The sequence below is a fragment of the Bos indicus genome, chromosome 14, assembly GCF_029378745.1.
Source record: "Bos indicus isolate NIAB-ARS_2022 breed Sahiwal x Tharparkar chromosome 14, NIAB-ARS_B.indTharparkar_mat_pri_1.0, whole genome shotgun sequence".
Taxonomy (NCBI): Eukaryota; Metazoa; Chordata; class Mammalia; order Artiodactyla; family Bovidae; genus Bos; species Bos indicus.
In genome coordinates, this window is record NC_091773.1 from 1,489,966 (window position 1) to 1,514,209 (window position 24,244).

General features: G+C 56.0%; 2 protein-coding genes and 1 long non-coding RNA gene across 5 annotated transcripts; 1 reads left to right on the top strand and 2 right to left on the bottom strand.

Annotated features, from left to right (window-relative positions):
• Positions 1-24: 24 nt before the first annotated feature.
• Positions 25-11,627, bottom strand: GLI4 (GLI family zinc finger 4). 3 transcript variants are annotated; one of them, XM_019973644.2, is made up of 4 exons: positions 6,285-6,409; positions 4,786-4,954; positions 1,929-2,039; positions 25-1,198 (listed from the first exon to the last, which is right to left on the bottom strand). In XM_019973644.2, the coding sequence occupies exons 2-4, from the start codon at positions 4,913-4,915 to the stop codon at positions 276-278; spliced, it is 1,164 nt and encodes a 387-aa protein (XP_019829203.2). In that variant the 5' UTR covers positions 4,916-4,954; positions 6,285-6,409; the 3' UTR covers positions 25-275. The 3 variants fall into 3 exon arrangements, with proteins under 3 accessions (XP_019829203.2, XP_019829204.2, XP_019829202.2); XM_019973645.2 differs by lacking the exon at positions 6,285-6,409 and adding an exon at positions 5,998-6,232; XM_019973643.2 differs by lacking the exons at positions 1,929-2,039; positions 6,285-6,409 and adding an exon at positions 11,529-11,627.
• On the top strand, positions 6,468-18,622 carry LOC139186846 (uncharacterized). Its single transcript, XR_011570447.1, has 3 exons — positions 6,468-7,331; positions 8,773-9,131; positions 17,718-18,622. It is a non-coding gene; the product is annotated as an uncharacterized lncRNA (long non-coding RNA).
• ZFP41 (ZFP41 zinc finger protein) lies at positions 13,771-14,395 on the bottom strand (the record flags this gene model as incomplete). The annotated part of the gene is given in 2 exon segments (XM_019973397.2): positions 13,771-14,050; positions 14,052-14,395. Coding segments are annotated over 2 exon segments (624 nt in total), but the record flags the coding sequence as incomplete, so codon positions are not given.
• Positions 18,623-24,244: the final 5,622 nt, after the last annotated feature.

Below are 24,244 nucleotides of genomic sequence, written 5' to 3' on the forward strand. Positions count from 1 at the left end.
AACCCCCTGTATCCAACTGAAGTCTCCAGGTTTAGGTCCATTTTTGTTATTTACTGACCCACATGCACATGCAATCTGCACCACACCCTGCGCAGAGCCCAAGATGGTGATGAAGTCAGCTCCTGGGCCTCCTCTCATCTCCATCAAGTACAAAGAATTTATTCAGGACAGGGCATGTGATGCTGGCTGTGCCAACCAGGAGGGCGCGCAGGCAGGAGCCCTTCACGAGAATGCCGCCTCGAGCCCAGGCTGCTGCCGCCTGTCCCCAGCGCTCTCTACTCCCGGTAGTGGACCCTCTGGTGCTGGATGAGCTGGGAACTCTGGCCGAAGGCCTTGCCGCAGGCGCCACAGGCGAAGGGCTTCTCACCCGTGTGGGTCCGCAGGTGCCGGAAGAAGTGCGAGCGGCCGCGGAAGGCCTTGCCACAGTCGGGGCACTCATAGGGTTTCTCACCCGTGTGGATGCGCTGGTGCTCGATGAGCACCGAGCTCCAGATGAAGGCCTTGCCGCACTGGCTGCAGGCATACGGCTTCTCGCCCGTGTGCAGCCGCTGGTGCCGCACCAGGTTGGAGCTCTGGCTGAAGGCCTGGCCGCACTCGCCGCACTCGTACGGCTTCTCCCCGTTGTGGACGCGCAGGTGCTGTGTGAAGTGCGAGCTGTGGCTGAAGGCGCGGCCACACTGGCCGCACTCGTAGGGCTTCTCGCCCGTGTGGATGCGGTGGTGTTGGATGAAGCCCGACCAGCCGCGGAAGCGCTTGTCGCACTCGTGGCAGGCGTAGGGCTTCTCGCCCGTGTGGATGCGCTGGTGCTTCAGCAGGAGCGAGTTGTACTTGAAGCTCTTGCCGCAGGCCTCGCACCTGTGCGGCTTCCCGCCCCGTGGGCCGCCCTGCTGGGTCCCGAGCCCCGAGCCCCGGCTCAGGCCGCCCGCCAGCTCGGCCGTGCGTCCCGGGCTGCCCTCCGTCCCGGAGGCCCCCTGCGACCCGAGCCAGGTGTCTCTCTTCTGGGAACGGGGCCCAGCCCTCGGTGTCTGGCCTGCTGACCGCTCCAGGCTGGGCTCCTGCCCAAAGCGGTCCCCACCCCCGGGTCTGCGGGGAAGGCTCCTCAGCAGGGTCCTCAGCACGCCTCCGGCCTGGTGCACCTCGTCTTCAGGACCGTGCGGGCTGGGAGACGACGGGGCCTGCTCCGGCTCCGACTCAGAACCTGAAACGAGTGGCGGAGGGCCCTCAGAGGCCGTCCCTCACTGGACCCCGTCCCATCCCGGGTGCCTGCGCCAGGGTGGGAGCGGACGGGACGTCGTGGGTTGCTCGGGGGCGGGGCGGACAGGAGGTTCAAACTCGGAGCCAAGCAGAAAAGCCCCTGCTCCCGAGGATGCTGGTCCGGGATGCCAGCGCCTGCCACGTCCTCTCCGAGGAGGCGCCTGTCCAGGCCCCTGCGGCCCCTGAGCTGCTTCAGGGACCCCCGGGAGACACCACAAGGGCTTCTCTGGGGGAGAGGTGAGGTAGGGTGGGGCAGCAGAGAAATGAGGGGCTAAGCGCCTGGACGGGTGAAGCCAGATCCAGGCCTTGGGGAGAAGGGGATGTGGCCAGAGCTTGATTTAGGGGGCTAGAGGAGGTGGGGGGAAGTACACTGGGCAAAGGGGGGCCAGGACAACTCCCCAAGCGCCGGCCTGGCGTGCCAGTGGTGCTGGGGCAGACACTACCTGGACAGGCTGGGGCTACAGGGGCCTGGGCAGCACTCACAGTCAAGACAGCGGAGAAAACAGGATGCGCATCAGTGGGGACGGGCTGTGGGGCACGGAAGCGCGCTCCGAGCCAGGGACAAGAAGGGCCTGGGGGCCTGGCTGTGTGGTGGGCATAGCCAGGAGCCTGGTGGGCAGCAGCTGCAGATAGCTGTGTTGCGGGCAGGGCCCTGGTTCGGCCTGCTCACTCACCTGACCAGCAGGTGTCTCTGCAGATCTGGACCTCTGCCACCTCTTGGAAGTCCAGGTCTGACGGCTCCTGTGGGGGCTGGGAGGGCACCTCAGGGCTGCTGCTGGGGAAGCCTGGGGGTCACAGGGGGCTGGGGCTCATTTCCCCCTCCTCTGGAGGCTCCTGAGAGCCACAAAGGGTTGGAGTGTTCAAGAGACGGGTGTGTGAGGGGCCCGAGACACCACATGGCTGCCCTGCAGTGGGGAGGCAGGGGCTGGGCCTGGAGCGCTGGCTGCTCTGGGCTGCTGTCACTCAGCCTTCACCCGCTGTCACTCAACCACGTGAAGTCTGGGGCTGGCCAGGCCCGGCCTGCTAGGTGGACAGCCTGCTCATACGGCCACATCCTGACACGGCCTCTCAGAGCTCAGTGCTGTGTCCCCCTATGCTGGGCACCTCCAGGGTGGTTGTGATGGAAGGCTTACAGCTTGGCCTGAAGGCAGGCCACCCTCAACTAGCAACAGGGACAGGCCTGGTTGACCCTGGCCAGGGCCCCAGGCCTGAGGCTCAAGTGAACAGTGTGCTGATGTGGCCGGTGCTCCAGGGGGAAGGCGGTGGGTAATTTTTTGGCTCAAAGTTTTCTGCGTAAAACAGCCCAGAAGTGTGTTGTTGGGCCTGGACACACTTGTAGGAGAGGAGCAGTTGGGGGCGGGGGGCGGGGGGGGGAGGTGGTTGGCCACTGGGTACCTAGAATTCAGTCTCAGGCGCCAGCCAGGAGCACCTCTGGGAAGACTGCCTCCTGGCCAGGGGCCCCTCCCTCCTCCAGCCTGCGGACCCCAGGGGTCCAGCCCCCCATCTGCAGGGCACTAGTCCCTGAGGGGCTGCGCCAGGCCCGCCGCCCAGCCCAGTGCAGCGCGGTTCCGCTTTAGTCTCTGGGAGCTGCAAGTGAAGAGGGGCTGAGCCCTGCCCCACACCTGCACCCCCCACCCAGCATCCCTGCCAGGGACCAGGCCCCATCCCCTCGGCCCATGCTGCTCCCTGCCCCCCTCGAGTTGACCAGGGCTCCCCTTCTAAGGACACCCTCTGGTCCTGCCTGGTGTCCAGCACTCTGCTCAGCTGCAGGTTCAGAAATGGTCCTTGAGGTGGGGGGGTGGGTCACTGGGCTCAGGCCTGGCTGTGTCTGAGGGACCCCAGGCCTGCCAGGGTGGATCTCCCGAACTCTCTTTCTGGCCCATCTCACCAACTTGGACCCGGGAATCAGGAGGCTGGGGCTCCAGAAGTCCTGGCCTCGCTGGCTGGAGGGCCCTGGGCAGGTTCCTGAGATGCTGGGGCTTTCCTGCAGAGGCCTCTGTGGACCCCTGAAGAGTGAAGCCTCAGCAGCAGAGGAAAGGCTCAAAAGTCTGAGGGGTTCTCTCTGCCCTGGAAAACAGCCTGGATGCAGTGGGGAGGGGTGAAGCCCCACTCCCTCCTATCGGGCAACCCTCAGGCACCTCAGGGCACCTGGACATGGCTCAGAGCACCCAAGACCAGCCTCTGGGCCCGTGCTGCCCATGGCTGGGCGAGATCAAGTCAGGGGCAGCCCTGCTCTGCAGGGGCTTGGGGACCAGCCTTCTTATCTTCAGGGCAGCCCCCCCCCGCGAGTCCTGTGTCCTGCTGGTCTGCCGCCCCGGGGAGGAGCCGTGGCACGCTGGGCCCACAGGGGCGTCGAGGGCAAGCGCTTCAGCCAGGCTGTGGGGTCTGGATTCTGCTGGTCTCCACTGGCTCAGGTCTGGGCTTCCAGGTCCCCATCAGAGATGTGTCGACAGGAGGTCCTACTCTCCAGGCTGGTGTGAGGGTGACATGAGGAGCTGGAGGTGAAGTGCAGGCCCCCAGGGGCAGCGTGGGGGCCCTGAAACCACTGTGTGCCCAGGGGGCGGGGTCTGGGCTCCTTGAGGGCAGCGCCAAGCTCCACACCCACTGCACACGCCCTAGCCTGGCCCATCACAGGGCACGCTGGGAGTTCCTGCTCGTCCTCGACTGGCCCGCTATCTCAGCTGTGTGCGACGTCAGGCTGCCCCCATGACCTCCGTGGGCTTCACTGTCCCCGTGTGCTCAGTGCCCACCCCCGGCCTCCTCTGTCCCCACACAGAGCCCTAAGCGCACAGCCGGCACCCAGCCCAGCCGCTGCTCAGCCCTTCTCAGCTGCCATAACATCACCTGCTATAATGCCAGGACCTGCCAAGAGTGAGAACCCTGGGCACAGAGTGGGCCCTGGGCACAGTGCCAGCTCTGCAGGACAGTGGCACAGGCTCAGACTTGCCCTGAGAGTGATGGGACACATCTGGGCTCCCATCCAGCTGCCACCAGCATCTGTGTCCTCCACTGCGAGAGGTGTGAGGCCAGGCCTCCTGTGGAACGCGGGGCACGGAAGGAAGCCCTGGACTCTGATGACTGAGTGTGAGCAGGGCCCCGGGGCACCACACGCCACAGGGCTGGGGCGTCCTCCCCAACCAGCTGTTGGCTATTTCCACACCTGGACACCCCCAGATCCTGCTGGGGGCTGCAGCAAGGTTGGTGGCTCCATCCGCACAGGGGTCCCCACCCAAACCAGCTTGCCCAGATCTCTAGACACTATTTCCCTGGCATGGGAGCAATGGCTGGAAGAGAGAGACAAAGTGACTTGCTTCTGTCACACAGGCCTGGCCATCAAGGCTGCTTTTTCTGCAGCCCTGATGCCCTAAACAAACACAGTCCAGGGGACTGTCCCCTAGGGAGCTACTGCTCACACAGCTCAGCCCAAAGCTCAACCACCACTGCCCGAGTCCCAACCCAGGTACCAGGGTGCAGGAGCCCCAGTGCCCAGCAAGCTGCCTGCCCGCGGTGATGGTGCAGGGAGGCAAGTACCATGTTGATGACCATGGAGGTGGAGGTGAAGTTGGGCTTCATGGTGGTGGGCTCCAGGTGTCCCGGGTGACTCGAAACTGACCGGGGACAGGACATGAGGGGGCTCCTGACCGTCCCCCAGGGCCGCCATCTTCCCCCAAGGCCTGCTGAAGGAGTGCACACCGGGGACCTGGGAAAATGAAAACCATGGCAGGATGAGGGGGTCAGAGGGATGTGCTGGGGGTAGGGGGTGGCCATCAGCCACAGGCGGAGCCTCCCTCCCTGGGTAAGGAATTCCAAGAGGCAAACTGTGGGGCCCAGAGTGCTGGAACTGTTAGTTCCACCAGGCGCACAGCACCAGCACACCTACAAGAACAGAATGTTTTCCCAACCCAAAGCCTTGCCCAGCGAGAGAAGCAGGCTGTTCTTCCAGAAAAACCTGTCACGGCTAGGGGCCGTTGGCTCTGGGGAAGACAAAAATTGAACCCTGCCTGCTGGAGCATGAACATTCCAGGTTAACTCTACAGGAGACTCTTCCAGAGAGGAAAACCCTCCACAGAGCCCTCAGAGGCTGCAGACCTGGCCCCAGCACACCCCGGTGCTCTCAGTCTCCTCTCGGGCAAAAACACCCTCCTTTAATCTGGTTTGCAACAACAGCTTCGACCAAGGGGAGAGTTTTTCTTTCACACTTTAATGAAATAGAAGGTCTTATTTGGGGGTGCAAAAGGGGCAGGGGAAAAGCCAAAGTTAACGTACATCCAGCAGTGGTGCAGACGGTACCTGCTTCAAGGAGGCGGGGAGGCAGCCGCCACAGGGCTCCTCGGGGTCAGCCCCCACCAGACCTCAGCCCCTAATGATGGCAAGGGTCACCGGCAGCTAGGTAAACTGCCACACGTGGGGCTGCAGTCCTGAACCTGGGTGCAGGTTCTCACCCCCGCTAAGACCCATCAAATCACTTAGTTAATATCCGGGGGACTTAGCCGGGCAAATGCACGGCCACCCCTACCCTGGCTGTCTGAGGGGAGGTGGCAGTCACACATGGACGCAAACCCTCCACCTCCACGCTGCTGTGACAGGCTGAAGGCGGAGGAGACACAAACGGCACTGGCCCGGGGACGAACCCTGTCTACTCCCTCTTCCCCAGCTCGGAGCCTGTGCCCCGCGGGAAAGGGCCCGAACTCCGCGCGCCTGGCAGCAGAGAGCAGGCAGCCCGGGCTGCGTCCTGCCACCGACCTCGGGCCAGAGGCGGCTCTGAGCCTCCTTCCCGTCTGCAGAATGTGGTTGCCACAGCTCCTGTCCCTGGGGTTCCGGGAGGGTGGGGAGGCGCCCCGCAAACGGGCACCCGCGACCGTTCGGGGACAGTGTGCCCGCTGCGGCCCCCACCCGCGCCCCCAGCCCCGGTCGAGGCCAAGGTCGTGGCGGCTGCAGGGGCCGGGCCCAGCCCGCGGGGACGACGCGCGAGCGCGAGCGGGGCTAGGCGCCTCGGCAGCCTGCACCACCGCTGCCCGGTACCCACTCACCTTCCGAGCGGGAGGCGGCCGCCCGGGCGCCGGCCGGAAGTGCACCCGCGTCCCGCCCCGCCCGGCCGCGCGCACTTCCGGGACGCTCTGGGTGCTGGGAGGACCACTGCCTCGGTGACCTCTCGGGGCGGTGGGCGGGGCGCCGCGGGGGGCGGGGAGTTCCTTAACCCGTGCGGCGCCGGCCGGAGGCCGGTGGTCCTGCCCCACAAATATCTGTGGCCTTTGATCACAGGATCCCGCAGCCTGTCGAGGTCAGTCGCCCCAGGTTCGTCTGCTGAGCTCTCGGTCCCCGGTTGCACACGCTTCCAGAGCAGCGCGCGCCTGGCAGGGATGGCTCACACATATTCTACAAGCACAGTTCTTACAGCCACTGGAGTGCTCCCCTCCGCAAGAAGAAAAGTTCCACCCAAAGCATCCTCGGGGGAATCTCTTTCCCTAGCATGGACGGCCATCATTTGCTAGGGAACTTGCTGAAGACAGTCCTCCTCTCTTTTTGGGGTGTCTCAAATGCCCCCTAAACTACCCTGCCATTGAAGTGTGTTCCCAAACTTTAGGTCCTGAGGAGTGTTACAAATTTTCCCACAACCTTTTCATGGAATTCTTCCTGAATTTCCTGATGTTCACTAAGTCTCCTTCTCAGCCCAGATCTTACAACCAGAAAGAGAAGTGGACTCACTCACTCTCGTTGGGAAAAGCAACAGCTGGAGGAGGGTTCCACGAACCTATCCACCAGGGATGGATGTCCAGCAGAATTACTTCCCCATGACTACTTCTGAGTCTGGGCAGGTACAGGACAGAAGACAGCAAGAGAGGAGCCACAGCCCCAGGCCTGAGGATCTCATCAGGGAGGAGGGGACATCTGGTCCCAGGTGGCTGCCATGGCAGCAGGGAAACCGGATAACCAGGGACATGTGAAGGACCAAGTGTGTGGGGAGGGACCTTCCTTGGTGGGTGGTGAGAGTAGGATGAGAACTGAGAAAGAGGCTGAAGCACACTTGGAGCTGGAGAAAAGGTGCCTGAGCAGCTGATTCCTGCCCCAGACTCGAGGTGAGTCCCAGCCCTGTAGGTTCTGGAAGGTTACCCCCTGCCCTCCTCTGCCTGACTTGGTACCAGGTCCTGAGACACAGGCTCAGGGGTACAGTGTGGAACAGGACAGGTCCCTGCCTCCAAAACAAGCTGGACAGTGGTCTTAAAGTCAATTTGGAGCCTGGATTTCATTCTCCTTGTACCAGGAGCCAGCAAACCGTCTTGAGCAGGGAGTGAAGAGTGCCTTTAAGATCAGTTCAGGGCAGTGGGGAGGCAGGAGAGAAGGAAGAGATGGGCAAGGTGGAGAGAGGCTGGGGGAGGGCGTGTGGGGGACAGAACTGACCGTACCTGCTGCTGGTTGGGATGTGGGCGTGAGGACACCTTGGGGTTCTGGCTAGAGTGTGGCTGGTGGCTGCTTCCAGAGATGGGGAGATGGCTGGGGAAGGGGGGCTGGTGATGAGTGTGCACACCACCCCCGAGTGTGTCCTCCCTGATGGTGGACAGAAGTGGCCATGGGCTGGACTTTCACCCGTCCTCTTCTTCATTCTGTCCTGCTCGTTGTTTCAGAGGGATGGAGGCAGGCTTCTGTTTCCTACAAGGCTGGGGAGACCTGAGGGGATCTAATTACTCTCAGCCAGTCACCATTTTCCTGCCCACCTCTGCCCCACGGTCTGGGGCGCCTGGGCCCTGCCAGCCTCTCAGCCTGAATCGGCTTCTCTGCACTCAAGTGCACAAGCTTCTGCTGAAGGCTGCCTCCCTTCCAGATCTCCAGCTTCTGACACCTCCAGCAGACAGCTCTTACTTTCTGTCTCTGGCCTCGAGACTCTTCAGCCCTTCCTGAGTTGAGGGTCCCCACCCTCAGCATCCTGGGCTCTGAGCAGCTTCCCTGCCTCCCACCCACCAACCGCCAGAACTCCTCCCCTTGCCTGTGACAACCAAAGTGTCCCCAGGTATTGCCAGCATCCCCTTCTGAGGGCAAAATCACCCCTCGTGAGGACCTCCGCTCTAACAAGGCAAAGTGGGTAGGACCCAGAGGGGAGGACAGATGAGCACGTCAGAACCGGTCCCTGATGGAGCGATCACAGGGTCTGTGGGGCAGGCATCAAGCAATGACATGGCCCAGCTCTGTTCCCAGGCAAAGAGGTCCCCGCTGCTTTTTGAAAGTTCGCTTTACATCACTTTGCTTTTTGGTACCTGGTTTGCAACAAACCCAGAGGATTTTAGCTTTGATAAAATAAAGGCAAACAGTGAAAAAAAAGCTTGCTCAGCCTTTGTTCTACAGCAGCTGCTCCCAAGGCAGCTAAGAGCGGGCGCGCCAAGCTCCTTCCTTTGGACCCAGGCTCAGCAGTAAGGTGCCAGGGCTGCTAACCATGTCTGGGGGCGTCATCTTGATTTGTCTCGTGCACTCTGAGTGAGATGTGTTCTAACGAGGTAACTGCCTCTTTGCTTTCTGCCGTTTCAGCTTTGGAAGGTGTCACAGGGCCACGCTGCTCTGGAGCGCGGGGGACCCCACCCTGGTTGGCAACAGGATTGCGAGGAAACAAATGACTGTTTCTTAGGGTGTATGTGCTATGATGAAATTATGGGGGTGGACCACACCCTGCCCGGCTTCCACCCACCCCAGGAAGCAGAGGCCACCAAACGCCGAGCCCTGCGGCTGGGGAACGACTCTTGTTTCTCCCCATGTGCACGTCCAAACGACATGCTGTTTTCTTGGCTTTGCATAAGCTAGTGACTGAAATCACACTACGTGTTCTCCTGTCTTTGCGCAGTGCTGTGTCTGAGACCTACAGACGCTGATGCACGTCTACCCGCTTCAGTGTAAGTACTGCCGTAGGTGTCTCTCTAGCCCGTGTCCCAGAGTTCCGCTACGGCGTGTCAGCAAGTGATGTTTCCGGGTCAGTGGGTCAGCACATCTTCCACTTGCCAGAAAATGCCATTTTTGTTGCTAAAATGGATGACAGCTTTAGAAAGCTGCATCTTGTTATTAGCCTATCAAATTCAACAGACTTTTTTTGTTGTGGTAAAAAAGTACATAATATTTATTATTTTAACCAATTGTAAGTAATTCAGTGGCATTAAATATTCCCAGTGTTGTGACCGTGTCACCACTACCTCACAGAAGCTGTTCCTGCCAAACCCTCAGGGCCCTCCTCCAACCTGGTGACTGCTACTCCACTTCCTATGCATGTGCCCGCTCCAGGGCAATTCATTTATATGAATACACATAGTGAAGTGGAACTCATATAAGTGGAATCATACAGTGTTTGTCCTTCCGTGCCTGGCCCCTACACTAAACATAATGCTTCTGGATCTCACCCATGTTGTAGCGGGGGGCAGTGCTCAGCTCCTTCTATGGATGGATGGTATTTTGTTGTGTGAATGGGCCACAGCTTCTTATCCACTCCTCTGCTCAGTGAATTATGGTTTTCTCCAGATATATGCCCAGGAGTGGGATTGCTGGATCATATGGTATCTCTAATTTGAATTTTTTAAGGAACCTCCATACTGTCCTCCCAGAGAAGGCAATGGCACCCCACTCCAGTACTCTTGCCTGGAAAATCCCATGGGCAGAGGAGCCTGGTAGGCTGCCATCCATGGGGTCTTGAAGAGTTGGACACGACTGAGCGACTTCACTTTCACTTTTCACTTTCACGCACTGGAGAAGGAAATGGCAACCCACTCCAGTGTTCTTGCCTGGAGAATCCCAGGGATGGGGGAGCCTGGTGGGCTGCCGTCTATGGGGTCACACAGAGTCGGACACAACTGAAGTGACTTAGCAGCATACTGTCCTCCACAGTGGCTGCACCAGTTTCCATTTCCACCAGCAATGTAGGAGAGCTCTCTTTGCTTCACACCCTCTCCAGTATTTATTGTTTGCACTTTCTGATGATGGCCATTCTGACCCAGTGTGAGGTGATACCTCACTGTAGTTTTAATTTGCATTTCTCTAATAATTAGTGATGTTGAGCTTCTTTTCATATGTTTGTTGGCCATCTGTATGTCTTCTTTGGAGAAATGTCTATTTAGATCTGCCATTTTTTGATTGGGTTGTTTTTTTGATACTGAGCGACATGAGCTGTCGGTATATTTTGGACATTAATTCCTTGTCAGTTTAATCATTTGCAAATATTTTCTCCTATTCTGTAGCTTGTCTTTTTGTTTTATGGTTTCCTTTCCTTGTGCAAGAACTTTTGTTTGATTAGGTTCCATCTGTTTATTTTTGTTTTTATTTTTATTACTCTAGGAGGTGGATCCAAAAAGATATTGTTGCAAGTTTATGTGAAAAAGTGTTCTGCCTGTTTTCCTCTAAGGAGTTTATACTATCTGGTCTTACATTTAAGTCTTTTATCCATTTTGAGTTTATTTTTGTGTATGGTGTTAGAGAATGTTCTAATTTCATTGATTTCCATGTGGCAGTCCAGTTTTCCCAGCACCACTTACTGAAGAGACTGTCTTTTCTTCATTGTACAGTCTTCCTCGTTTGTCGTAGATTAACTGACCACAGATGCATGGGTTCCGGCAAGCTGTATTTTCATTATCATTCAGGTTTAAGTATTTTATAACTCCCATTATGGTTTTTTCTTTGACTCAGGTTACTTAGAAGGTTTTCTTTTTCTGGAATTTGAGTTTCATTTGAAGAGCAATAGCCAACAAAACCATCAAAACAGATTGATATCTGAAGGGTGTGGGGTTCAGTGCTTGGAGGCGGTGTAGTGTCGTAATGGTTAACTCAGAAGAAATGAGAAATGAGACCATCAGTTTGCACCAAACACCAGGCAGCAGAAGAGCCGGTGGCTGACTGTAGATGGGCTGCGTGATTGTTTTCTCGTGTCTCTCTCGTGTTCCTGGGAGAGGCACTGAAGGCTGTCTGCTTGCACGGCCACCTCTCATGCCTGTGGGCCAATGTCCCCCCACTAAGAACACTAACATGTGACTAGAGCTGACAGTGGCTAAACTGGGGGTCAGCGTGGCACTGAGGTCACACACAGGCAGTGACCAGGCTGAGCACCGTCAGTGCCCCGATGTCACCTCTGGGGACTGGAGGCACAAGGAGATGAGGACCAGCCGAGGTCCCACGTCTCCAAGGCACGAGGGTGCGTCAGCAACCCTGGCTCGACAGACCATGCTCTTTGCATCTGCGTCCTCTCTGGAAATCAAAGACATCAGATTAGAGTGTTTCTTCTCTTCTAACAAACTGGAGACATTAAAACTCACCTGCTGTCTGTGAGCTGCTGGAGCACTTCTGGGGCACAACCTGGAGGAAGGTATTTGCCAGCATGATCTCCATCCATCAGTCCATTTCTGGCAACCCATCGTTGGCCCTAAATGTGGAAAAGATATTTACCACATTGTATATAGTGACCTAACCTAGAAACAGCCTACATGTTAGGAAATGGTTAAGTCGGCTTTTTGTTTAACAGATCATTAGGTAGCCACAAAAAATGCTTCCCATTGGTAATAACATGGGAGACATACTAACACAGAGAGTGCTAATTTTTCTACAGTACATGTAATGTATTTCTATCTATGGTATTAATACGTGTTATACAACAATACTTTATATATATATATAAACAATATACTCATCATGATTATAAACCATAATAAATAAAAAACAAACCAAACTGAAGTGGATGCAGACACCCCCAGGACACGTCACATATCCTTTCATCTAGAATCAGCCAAATCCGGCCCACCGCCTGCTTTGGTAAAACAAAGCTTTATTGGCACAGAGTCGTGCTTGTTTGTTTCCATGCTCTGACTGCTGTTGCACGTCATGGCTAAGCTGAGTTGTGACAGAGATCTTATGGCTACAAAGCCAAGAACAGTTATTACCCATCCCTTAAGAGAAGGTTTGCCAGCCTGTGTGGTCACTCACTCAGTGTCTGGGTATTGTTATTGCTTCTTTGCTCACCTTTTGAGAACAAACTGCAGACACTGTGACCTTGTTCTGTGGCCCTGAAGACCACAGCAGACATCTTTCACGACAAAGACATTGTCTGAGATGGCTGCAGGCCATCAAACCAGGGAGCTTGGACGTGATGTCCCCCCTCCCCGACTGGTGGACAGTCTAGACCCAAGGTTTGCCAAATGTCCCAGTAGCATCCTTTACAGCAGTCTTTCCCACCAGGATCCCAGGTGTGTTTTCCCTAAGCCAGCCTCCCGGCACCTGTTTGAACAATTCTGCCACATCACATCTGGGACTGTGTGAGCAGGATCCCAGTGCCAGCTTATGCCTGGTCACACCTGGGGCCGGGCTGCTGGTACAGGAGGAGGGCCCACTGAGCTGTGCAATGGAGGTGCCTTGTGCAGGTAGAGCTGTTGTAATGCTGTAGCTGTTAGAAAGAACAAGAGTCTTAACCTGGAGAGACGTTTGCACCGGGAGCACTCTCTCCTGTCTTCTGATGGAGGAGGCCCCAAGACCAGGGTCATTATTAGTTTTCTGGGTCCAAACAGCTGAAAATGTAGGTGTCAACGTTTTACTGATAAAAAGCCGTATTACTTCCTGGATGACAGGCCCCTCATCCCTCTGGCCCCTCCTCCCTCTTATACTGTGCCAAAATTCTGGGCAAGCCACACTCGCAGCCAGGAGAGCACGGAGGCCCAGCCAGACCACTCTTGGAGGGAAGCCAAAGGCAGGCAAGCACATGGATGTGCAGGACGTGGGACAGAACTGGGAGCTAGGCTGGGAGAAGTGGAACTCACCTGAACGGAGAGCTGGCCTTCTGTCTTGTGTCTGAAAAGCTGCAATGCAGGCAAAAGCTGGATCCAAGCTGCCATCAACATCCTGGGGCCGACATGGCCAGGGCAGGAAGTGCCCATGGTGGCAGCATTTAATGTCCCGAGTGGTCCACCTGGAAAGCCAGGCTGCCCAGCTGGGATGGTGGTTGAGCCGGGAGGACACACAGGGAGTCCAGTTCCTGGGGATGGGGGCCAAGGTCAAGGAATGGTGCTCCAGCAGAGGAGGGAAGGCACGGGACAAAGCACATCACTGCTGGCACAGCCAGCCGAGGTGGGGGGCACAGTGGGGTTCCCAGTGCTCACTGCGGAAGCACTGCTGTCCAGCCCAGGGACACGGGCCTCCTGCCAGGCTTCATGGAGATGGACTCGGGACACAGGGGGCAAAGGGTCTGCAGACCAGTCTTCAAAGGAGCCGGTGGGAGGGCTGAGGCCAGCAAGGGTGCCACAGGCGAGGCGGCAGTGGGAGGTGCTGGGCTGTGCTCGGGTCCAAGCCTGCCCTCTGGACAGCAGTTTGCATGCTTGTTATCATGACGTCTCAACCTGGAGATTCTCTGTATGGCTTTGGTGTTTGCTGACCTGGTTTGGGTGGGTCTTCTGGTGAGGGCAGGACCCTCCCAGCCCGCTCAGACTCCAGAGGAAGAGGACCCCCAGGCAGGCCTGCTAGGATGTTCTCACAGGCACAAAGTTCCGAGTCTGGTGGGTGGCTTCCCCACGTTCAATGCTTCTTCCGTGGGTGATGTTTCTGATGGTGAATGAGACATGAGCTATAGGCAAAGGTCTTTCCACACTCCTTACATCTGTATGGCTTCTCTCCAGTATGGGTTTTCTGATGTTTCAGGAGATTGGAACTGCAGTTAAAGGCTTTGCCACACTCACTACATTTAAAGGGCTTTTCTCTGCGGTGAATCCTCCAGTGCTTTGTCACGTCAGAGCTGTGCCTGAATATCTTCCCGCACTGGGCACACTGGAAGGGCTTCTCTCCAGTGTGGACTCTGGTGACGAACATGATCCGTCTTGTGCTTAAAGATGCACCCACATTCGCAGGGCTTCTTCGTCTGGAAGGGAGTAAACATGGGAACTCCTTCAAAGTCATCTTTAAATGAAGCATCAAAGGCCTCAAACACGTGCTCCTCATTCTCGGGACTGAGGCGGGCTTCCTTCCTGTGCTTTTGGGCCAAAGTGGGGCTCTGGTTTGGCTGTTCTTTCCCAGATGCCTTCTCTTCCTTGGCAGTGTCCTTCTGCACGTGCACTTCTGCCTCTGGGGTCCGGGTCTTATTTTTCTTGCCTGTGGGCTTCTCTATCCTTGTTTCCAGGGTAGAGGAAGGCCCCCTGGAAGCTGGCAAGGGTCAAGGAGAATGGCCAGGGGCAAAATCCTCCAGCCTACAAATTCCCTTGTAAATTCACTTCTTCAGAAACGACTTTATTTTTCCAAGCTTGGAACTGAAGTTCTGGAACAGAAGAGTGCCAGCAACTCTTCTGAGGCTAGAGAGAAACAAGACCATGAACTGTTAGATTAAGTGAATGTCTGGGAGGAACTGAGTTACAAAGTGACAGATGGGCAGGGAAAGGGTGGCAGAGGCATGCAGACATGGCCCTCTTCCTTTCTTGCTGGTGTATGCCACCCAGACATCTCGTAAGTTTCAGGCTGGACATGACCAAAGAATTGATTTCCCAGAACACCCCCACCCCAATCTCACTCTTCCCAGTTTTCCTCATCTGGGTAAATGTCATCATTTACTTAGTTGGTCACCAAGGAATTTTTTTTTTATGTATTTCTTTGGCTCTGCCAGGTCTTAGTTGTGGCATGCAGGATCTAGCTCCCTAAACAGGGATCGAACCCGGGCCCCCTGCATTGGGAAGGTGGCATCGTAGCCACTGGACCACCAGGGAAGTCCCTAACCAAAGAATTCTTATTCCTCTGCCAGGGGTGGCATCTCCACACCTGCATCCAGCAGGATTCATGTGCACCATGGACCAATAACTGCTGTGTGGCCCCCAATTGTGGAGTTTCCCTGCCCTTTATTTGCTCCTTCTCCACTTCTTGTATTTGGGACCAGACTACGTGCTTCTAGAGCTACAGGCCATGAGAGCCACGTGTGACTCTCACAGAAGGTATCACCCATCAGTTCAGTTCAGTTCAGTCGCTCAGTCGTGTCTAACTGTTTGCGACTCCATGAACCACAGCACACCAGGCCTCCCTGTCCATCACCAACTGCTGGAGTCTACCCAAACCCATGTCCATTGAGTTGGTGATGCCATCCAACCATCTCATCCTCTGTTGTCCCCTTCTCCTTCTGCCCTCAATCTTTCCCAGCATAAGGGTCTTTTCAAGTGAGTCAGCTCTTCACATCAGGTGGCCAAAGTATTGGATTTCAGTCCTTCCAATGAACACCCAGGACTGATCTCCTTTAGGATGGACTAGTTGGATCTCCTTGCAGTCCAAGGGACTCTCAAGAGTCTTCTCCAACACTACAGTTCAAAAGCATCAATTCTTTGGCGCTCAGCTTTCTTTATAGTCCAACTCTCACATCTATACATGACCACTGGAAAAACCATAGTCTTGACTAGATGGACCTTTGTTGACAAAGTAACGTCTCTGCTTTTTAATATGCTCTCTAGGTTGGTCATAACTTTCCTTCCAAGGAGTAAGCGTCTTTTAATTTCATGGCTGCAATCACCATCTGCAGTGATTTTGGAGCCCCCCAAAATAAAGTCAACCATTGTTTCCCCATCTATTTGCCATGAAGGGATGGGATCAGATGCCATGAACTTAGTTTTCTGAGTGTTGAGCTTTAAGCCCACTTTTTCACTCTCCTCTTTCACTTTCATCAAGAGGCTCTTTAGTTCTTCACTTTCTGCCATAAGGGTGGTATCACCTGCATATATGAGGTTATTGCTATTTCTCCTGGCAATCTTGATTCCAGCTTGTGCTTCCTCTAACTGCCCATCACCTGTATAAAACTCGCTCCCACCCTCACCCTGGCCCTCCTGAGTCCTCCAGCAGCCAGTGAATCCCATCACATCCCTGCCAAATCCCCCGTGGTTCCCCTCACACTGCTGCCCTGCCCCTTCCCAAGCACCCTTAGGTTCACCACACATTCCCAGTCCTTCCTGCCTCAGCACCTGGCTGCCCACAAACAGGTCCTGAGAACTGGTGCTGGCCCCTCACTCACTAAGAGCTCTGCTCTGAGGGTTCTTCTCAGAGAAGCCTCCCTGACCTCATGCCCTGTCTCCTTACCAGGCTTTCATTCTCCTTGTGGCCTTAACTGGAGCTGACTGTCCACTGAGGGCCAAAGCCCCAGGGAACCATCTGCTAGGCTCTTGAGTGCATTATCTAAAAAATTTGACAGTCTCTGTCCCTAATTCCATCTAAAAGCATTCTAATATCACCACAAAATTCAAACAGAAATCAGTCAGTCCCAGTGACAGATCAGGCCCAGGTACCTGTAGAAGCATTACCAGCATGGCTCATGTTTCATTGGTTAAGAAGCTTCACCTATTCCTTTTCTGTATTATTTCTGAGCTTCCTTAACCTGTCTCTTCCCTCAGTGCTAACAAATGGACTTCTAGGATAAAGCTTGACAAACTTGAGGCTCTTTAACCACAGGCCAAAGAAGTCTTCATAAGATAGGAGAAAGCACTTTCCCAAGAAAGCAGATCCTGTTCTGAGTCCTTGAGTCACCCTTAAGAGACCTCCCATGGCCTGTGCGGTCACCTGATCTCCTGGGAGGTCCACATTCTGCCAAGCTGTCTCACCCCAAAATGTGGTGCTCTAGATGGTAACATTTCAAGTGAAGTATGTTTTGAGGGATAAATCCTTTGCATTTCCTTTAAATCAAAGCAGATACTAAGTCTTCATCCACTCTCCCGTGCACAGAGGCAACACATAAAATGAATGGACAGTTTTCCCATCTTGACAAGAGTTTGAGAGTCTGGTTTCTTCTAAATGAAAATGTTTACATACACTTGACTCAGATTCAGGCCAGTGTCACTCTCTGAAGGCTCTCTTGGAGTTGCTTCTGGGAGGAGGGTGTTCTTAGCATTAGGTGGGAGCCAGAACTGAGGATGGCAGAAGGTCATCTAGGCTGAAGGAAGCATACAAATATGGGGGCATCTCTGCTGGGGAGGCAGGTAGAACTAAGGCAGAGGATCAGAGCCCCAGTCAGCCAGGCTGCAGTTTGAGCTGAGGTCTAGTTTCAGTAGGAAACAGATGAAAACCAAGACCAATAGGAAAGTGCCATCAACCCCTCTAGCCCATGGCTCTCCAGGGCACATGTAAACTCATCTTGGCTCTATGCTGACCCACTCGATGGAGAGGAGTGGTCCTTGGACCCACTGAGCCTGACATCTGCTGGCTGGGCTCCAAGGACTGTTCTTGTCACTCCATCCGTGGCTTGTCACTGACGTGCAGTCTCCTGATGAGCTGAGGGCAAGGATCCTTCTTTTTCATTCTGGAATCCCTAATTACTTGGCTGGAGACTGCACATTCTGCTGCTCCCAAAACATTCTACATCATCATTATGTCGGCCTAACTCAAACAGGTGCTTAATGGCAGAGACTGGACATATTCACTTCTCTAAGCCCTGTGCACACCAAGCAATAAAATAATTGTTAGAAGTGGAACCGATCTGAGGTCATTGTTTTGGTCTTCTCATTTCACAGATCTGTAGGCCTGGTAACTGCTATAGCCACGCAGGAAACGCAATCTACCTTGCCAGAGCAGACCACAGCCCTGACCTAAAGGTACGTGCTCTGTCACTTCAGTGTAGCTCCTTCACTCTCTGGGCCAGGCCGCCTGTAACATGAAACTTTGGGTATCTAGCTGCAGCAGGACTCCCTGGTAACCTCATTCGCCCTCAGAAGCCAGGGTCTCAGTGAGAGATGGGATTACTAGTGGGTTTTGAGATCCAAGGGCAAACGTGCACCCAAGCAGTGTGCAGGCCCTGGGCCTGTCAGAAGGCCCGCAGCGGTGTCGAAGCCGAGAAGAGGGGCCCTGACAGCCTCGCCAGCCGCGGGTGCAGGGCCGAGGTCTCCTTCACCTCGATTCGCACGGAGTTGGTCCTTGCGCACCTCGCCCTTGTCCTCGCGGAACCAGGGAGCCGAGAGCGCGGTGGCCGATGCCCTGGGTGGGGAGTCCACACGACGCCAGAGGGACCCAGTGAGTTCCCGCATGGAGATGGGGGCGGGTGCGCTCCTCGCAGGGTCCCTGGGCTGGAAGGGACGCGTCCTCACCAAGGCGAGCCGCACCCCCAGGTGCCAGCAACGAGCACCAGGAATCTTCTCAGTCGAGCAGCCGCGCCTCTGCGCCAGCCGGAAAGGCCCGCCGCTGGCCCCGCCCCTTCCTGCGCCGTTCTAGGAAGAGAAGTCGCGGGCCTCTCGGTGGTGCGCCCTGCAGGGCTCGGGCCCCGCAGTTGGTTTCACCTCATTTCAGTTTATCCCCCTTCGCCCACACTCGGTACCCGCAGGAAGAACCTGCTCCCAGGCCGGCGTTTCCGGTGCCGTTCTAGGCGGCGAGGCCCCAGCCTCTCGGTGGTGCGCCACGGGTGACTCCGCCCCCGACCCGAGCTCCTCCCACTCACTCGCGTCGCAGCACACGCCCCCTTACCTCGGCCGCCCACCCAGTCTCGCCCCTCTGACCTGCGCACTCCCTCCCTTCCGCTCCTGCCCCCATCACTCACCCCAGCCCTCTTCGCTCCCCTCTGCACCCCCTCCCTCACTCGTGCCCCCCACCCCCGCCACCTGTTTGAGTTCCACAGAAGCAGCAGGCCTGCTGTGGCCTCCGTTCAGCCGCACTGGCCACTCCCTCTGCCTGCAACACTTGTCCCCAGCTGTCTGCTTGGCTCATTCCCACTTACCGCCTGCGGAGAGCTCACCTCCTAGAGGGGACCCCTGACCTCTGACCACCCTGGGTGTGTTAGTTTTCTGGTTATCACAAGCTTAGCAGCTCAAAACAGTACCTGTTTGTTATATCAGGGTTCCTTTGTTGTGCCACGGTTTCCTCTATCACGGTTATAGCACTTTTTCTATCCACCGTTTGTTATATCACCGTGGGACAGGAGTCCAGGCGAGGCTTAGCTGGTCCTCTGCTCAGCCTCCGAAGGCCGCAGTCAGGGTTCTCAGCGTGAGGTGAGGATCTGCTTCCACACTCGTGTGGCTGTTGGCAGGCTTCCTTTCTTGGTGGCTGTGTGACTGAGGGCCAGCTTCTTCTGGGCTGTCGGGAGGCTGACCTTTGGTCTTGCAGATCACCCACAGTTCCCTGCCACGTGGCCCTCTCTGTGCTCCTTCAGGGCCAGCAGAAAGCCTCTGGCCCCAGTCTGCTGGGGTGAAGTCTCGTGGTACCTAACCTCCCATCACCTCTGCTGTAGTTCACTGGTTAGGAGCACGTCCCGGACACCACTGGCACCGTTGGTGATCACATTTTGTAATACCACAGCATTCTGCCTCTTCCTCCACTTCTTGGTACCCACCCTTCCCTACTTTTTTTTTTTTTCCATAGCACTTTCAGCTTTCCAACAGGCTATGGAATTTCCTGTTGTGTTTATTATGTTCATCTTCCCTTCCCACACCAGAAAATGAAGTCTGGGGGTGGGCTGCTTTGCTTTCTCTATTTCCTGGTGTGTTCTTCCAGTAGCCTGGCAGGTGGTGGGGCTCTCATTATAGCAATTCAGTGAATGGGCACTTGGCCCTGATGCCCCTAGATGCTGCCTTCTCTTACGTGTCTCTGGCTCTGGCTCCTGTTGTGCATCTGTCCCTTAGACTTTATCCTTGCAGGAGCTTCAAGTACTGCAGTCTCAACATACTCAAGACCAAATTCAACTCTGCTCCCTCTTTGTTTGTTGCTACTATATTATGTTCAATAATATAGTGGTAGCCAGGTCTTTTACCAGCAAAAGCAAGTTTCTTTGGGAATAGCCCAAGGAATTGCAGTTTAGGAAATTGGAGCTATTGTGGCTCGGAGGTAAATCCAGAGTGTTGCGGGCATGCACTGGACCGGAGAAGTTGGGCGACTTTTACGATGGTTCTTCCTAGAGACACAGATTACTGAACTGTGGGTGTTTCCTCTACTACGCTTCACACAAATTTACTTAGGAAAGCTAACATCCGCCCCCTCAGGCTTACGGCTGATGGCAAGCGGTGGGTGGTAACTATATCCATTTTCCAATTATGTAACTTTCCTGATATTCATGCACTTACAGACCTACTAGGAGGTAAATCCCTTGGGCATTACCTGAGCCTGGACGGGGAGAGGGCTGGGCAAGGGAAGCCAGGCATTCCTGCATGTCCTTTGGTCTGTGTGCACCCTGGGCGGAGGAGGGCTGTGTCTGCAGCTGGTGGATCACAGCCTGGCCCTGGGGGTGTCCCAGCAGCTGCCGCTTTCTTCAAGGGTTTCTCGCCCAGGATGTCCTGAGGTTGGGACTTCACAGGACTGCTCCTCTCCAGGACACCCGCTCTGTGGGGCTGAGATCCCGCCTGCCTCCACCTCCACCAAGTATCCTGGCTTTCTTTCTGAGAGGATTATGAAGCTGAGTAAGGGGGTACCCCGAGGGGCTTCTTTTCCCACGTTACTCCAGTATAGCCCCCACCCCAGTTCTCCACCTGTGGGAACCCAGAGCCGCCCTGGTCCCACAGGTGAGGGCAGTTTTGCTCTGCTCTGGTCAGCATTCTTGATACTGAAATGCCATTCCGTATCCCCATGTCCCCGCCCCCCTGCTCTCAGGCCAGATGCCTTCCAGGCTCTGACTCCCCTCTGTTCCGGAGAGTTCCTGGTGGGACTGGGTGCCACAGAGTCGGCAGCCTCGCTCAACTCCCACCTCTGACCAGTGCCTGAGTCCATCAGCTTCTGCAAACCCTGGTGGTCCCTGGAGGGCGCCGCTCGGTCTGTCCAAGGCCGATGGCCGGGAATCTCTGTCCTCAGGAATGTCCTGCTTTGGAGTCACTGCTTCATCCTCACCCAGTTTTCGTGGTCGAGAACAAGAACAGGAAATGTGACCATGGCCACCTGTTTCCTGTGCTGAGGAAGTCCGGAGAAAAACACCAAATGAATGGAACCGGTGTGGGGTGGGGTGACCAGGGGGGGATCTGCCTGCTGGGACAGGACCCCCAAGCCCCTTGTCCAGCTGGTAACTCGGGTGAGCCCAGCAAAGAAGGGAATACAGCATTCTCCCTGAGCTTGCTGCCAACTCCAGGGCTGGGTGGGGACACAGGACCTGAGGGGATCCCAGGGGGTGGTTTCCAGTGGGGTTGGTGCAGCAGCTGGAGAGGGGGTGGAGAAGGCCCAGGGGATGGGGTTTGCAGACCGGCAGAGGCCTGTTTGCATTTATGAAGAAGATGTGTGGGAAGGACCTGGTGCTTCGAGCTTGGCTGCTGTTGCTACGGGGCTTGTGGGGAACAGAGGCAAACTTAGGACCAGATGGGCAGAGTACTGAGGGAGCCAGCAGGAGCGGGCGACCCTGCCTGGCCACCAGCCATGCACGTGAAGGCCACACATGGGGCCTGATGCTCAGAAGTCAAGTCTTGGCTTTTTGAACCAAGCTCCAGCCATCCCAGCTCCTGTCTGCCTGCAGGTCCCCCTGGGCCAAGCCAGGCCCCTGCCCCTCCTCGCCATCTCCACCACCCTGGCAAGCACTTCCTTTAAATTCAATTCAGGATATTAACCACGCTCTGTGCCCCCAACAGAGCCCTGTCTTAGCCCCTTATGATGGGCTGAACTGTGCCCCGAGATTCATGAGGTGAAGTCCTAACATCAGGACCTCAGGATGGGCCTGTGTTTGGAGATGGGGGTTGTTAAAGGTGATTTAGGTACTCAACATTCAGAAAACTAAGATCATGGCATCCAATCCCATCTCTTCATGGCAAATAGATGGGGAAACAATGGAAACAGTGACAGAGTTTATTTTGGGGGGCTCCAAAATCACTGCAGATGGTGACTACAGCCATGAAATTAAAAGACACTTGCTCCTTGGAAGAAAAGTTATGACCAACCTAGACAGCATATTAAAAAAGCAGAAACATTACTTTGCCAACAAAGGTCTGTCTAGTCAAAGCTATGGTTTTTCCAGTAGTCATGTATGGATGGGAGAGTTGGACTATAAAGACAGCTGAGTGCTGAAGAATTGATTCTTTTGAACTGTGGTGTTGGAGAAGACTCTTGAGTCCCTTGGACTGCAAGGAGATCCAACCAGTCCATCCTAAAGGAAATCAGTCCTGAATATTCATTGGAAGGACTGATGCTGAAGCTGAAACACCAATACTTTGGCCACCTGATGTGAAGAACTGACTCATTTGAAAAGACCCTGATGCTGGGAAAGATTGAAAGCAGGAGAAGGGGCTGACAGAGGATGGGATGGCTGGATGGCATCACCGACTCAATGGACATGAGTTTGAGTGAACTCCGGGAGTTGGTGATGGACAGGGAGGCCTGGTGTGCTGTGGTCCCATGGGGTCACAAAGAGTCAGACACGACTGAGTGACTGAACTGAACTAAGGTACGTGAGGTCATGAGAGTAGCCCTAACCCACGCTGACTGGTGTCCTTATTAGCAGAGCAGGTCAGGACACAGACACACACAGAGGAATTGGTTCACACTGTCTTGGAGGCCGAGAAGCCCCCAGTCCACTATCTGGAAGGAGGAGAGTGGGGGCGTGGTGGTGTCGTTCCCTCTGAGCCCTAAAGGCCCGAGAAGCAGGGGTTCCAACATTGGCAGGCAGCAGAGGATGGGCATCCCAGCTCCAGAAGAGGGAGCTGGTCCTTCCTGCCTTTTGTTCCGTCTGGGCCTTGGATGGCCTGGGTGATGCCCACTCACCTGGGGCAGTGATCTTTCTCAGGCCCACCATTCACATGTCAAGTGTTCTGGAAACACCCTCACAGAAACATCAGGAATAACGTTTTGCCAGCTGCACGGGCATCCCTTAGTCCAGGCGCGCTGACACACAAAATGGACTGTCCTGGCCTCCAAGGCGGACACAGCCCTGCCACTCCTGACCTCTGGACCATAAGATAACTCATGTGTGTGGTTTGTGGTCATTTGCTTTGGCAGCCATGGGGAGCAGGGCCTCTGATCCGGATGGATGTGTTCCCCGCCAGCCTCCTGGGAAGGCGCAGAGGTGCTTCTGGGCCGGATGGGAAGGAGGGGCTGACCACACAGCCTCCCGGGGCCTCTGGCTTCTCCTTCCAGGGACTGGCCTTGAGCGCCGAGCCCTGTGACAAGGCCCTGGCTGTGACTGTCCACTGGCACCTCAGACTGGACTCGGCCTGGGGATCCAGCTGGGTCTCGGCCGCCATCCAGCTGCTTGCAACCTCTGGCTCAGGTGCCCTGGCTCCGTTGTCCACCGGCCTATGGCCCCCCGGGAAGGCGGCCACTGTTGACCAGAAGCCCCGGGCTGGGTCCCGGACCTGCCACCACCAACTGCGTGACCCTGGGCAGATGTGTCGTCTCCGTCGGGTGGACTGTCGTGTGCCAGGATGGTGGCGTTTCCTTACTAAGAGGTTTCCCTTGGTGAGGAAAGGGGAAACATACGGTGGGAGGCTGCTCTGCCTGCAGGGACGCGGGGCAGGCGAGATGGAGGGCTGGGCTTCCCAGCCCAGGGGGAGTTCAGCTGGTGGGCACCAGGGCCCTCTGTGCCTTGTTCCATACCACTCTGACGGGGAAACTGAAGCCCAGCCCTCTCTTTCCCACTCCGGGACTTGGCTCCGTCCTGGAACCAGTCACGGAGGCCGAGCGCCCAGTAGCCAGCGACACCCGTCCAGCTGGAGCAAAGGCTGGGGAAGCCGTGGGGCTCCTGCCCTGCCCCCTCGCTTCTCCCTGACTGCCCCCTCCTCTGCCCCGTCCCCGCCCCAAGCTGAATGCTTGGCTGCAAAGTCCCATCTGAGCCATACACCACCTGCCTCCCTCTCTTTTCTCTTTGTCTTCCAGCCCCTCATTAATTCCATTCACCCCAAGCCGCCCTGGGTGGGGGCCTTTCCTCCTGTAGGCCAAGGAAATCTTCCTCCCCAAGTCTCCTCCCTACAAGGGCCTCCCCTCTCATGGATGGATGTAGGTTTTTTTTTTGGCAAGAAGTTGGGGAGCAAATTGGGGTGGGCTCCCCACTGGCATGCAGTGAGTGTTTTCTCTGCTGGGGGCGGGGAGTTGTGTGGACCCACCCTGTGAGCCTCTGAGGCCTGGACTTAAGGCCCACGTGCTGGCCATCCTC

Excerpts from the sequence above, each read along its gene's own strand:
- GLI4 (XM_019973643.2), bottom strand. The coding sequence starts at position 11,627 with ATGGGTTGCCAGAAATGGACTGATGGATGGAGATCATGCTGGCAAATA. Across the intron at positions 4,955-11,528 it reads CAGCAGCTCACAGACAGCAG|GTCCCCGGTGTGCACTCCTT; the intron begins GTGAGTTTTAAT and ends TCATTTTCCCAG. Across the intron at positions 1,199-4,785 it reads CCTCCATGGTCATCAACATG|GTTCTGAGTCGGAGCCGGAG; the intron begins GTACTTGCCTCC and ends CACTCGTTTCAG.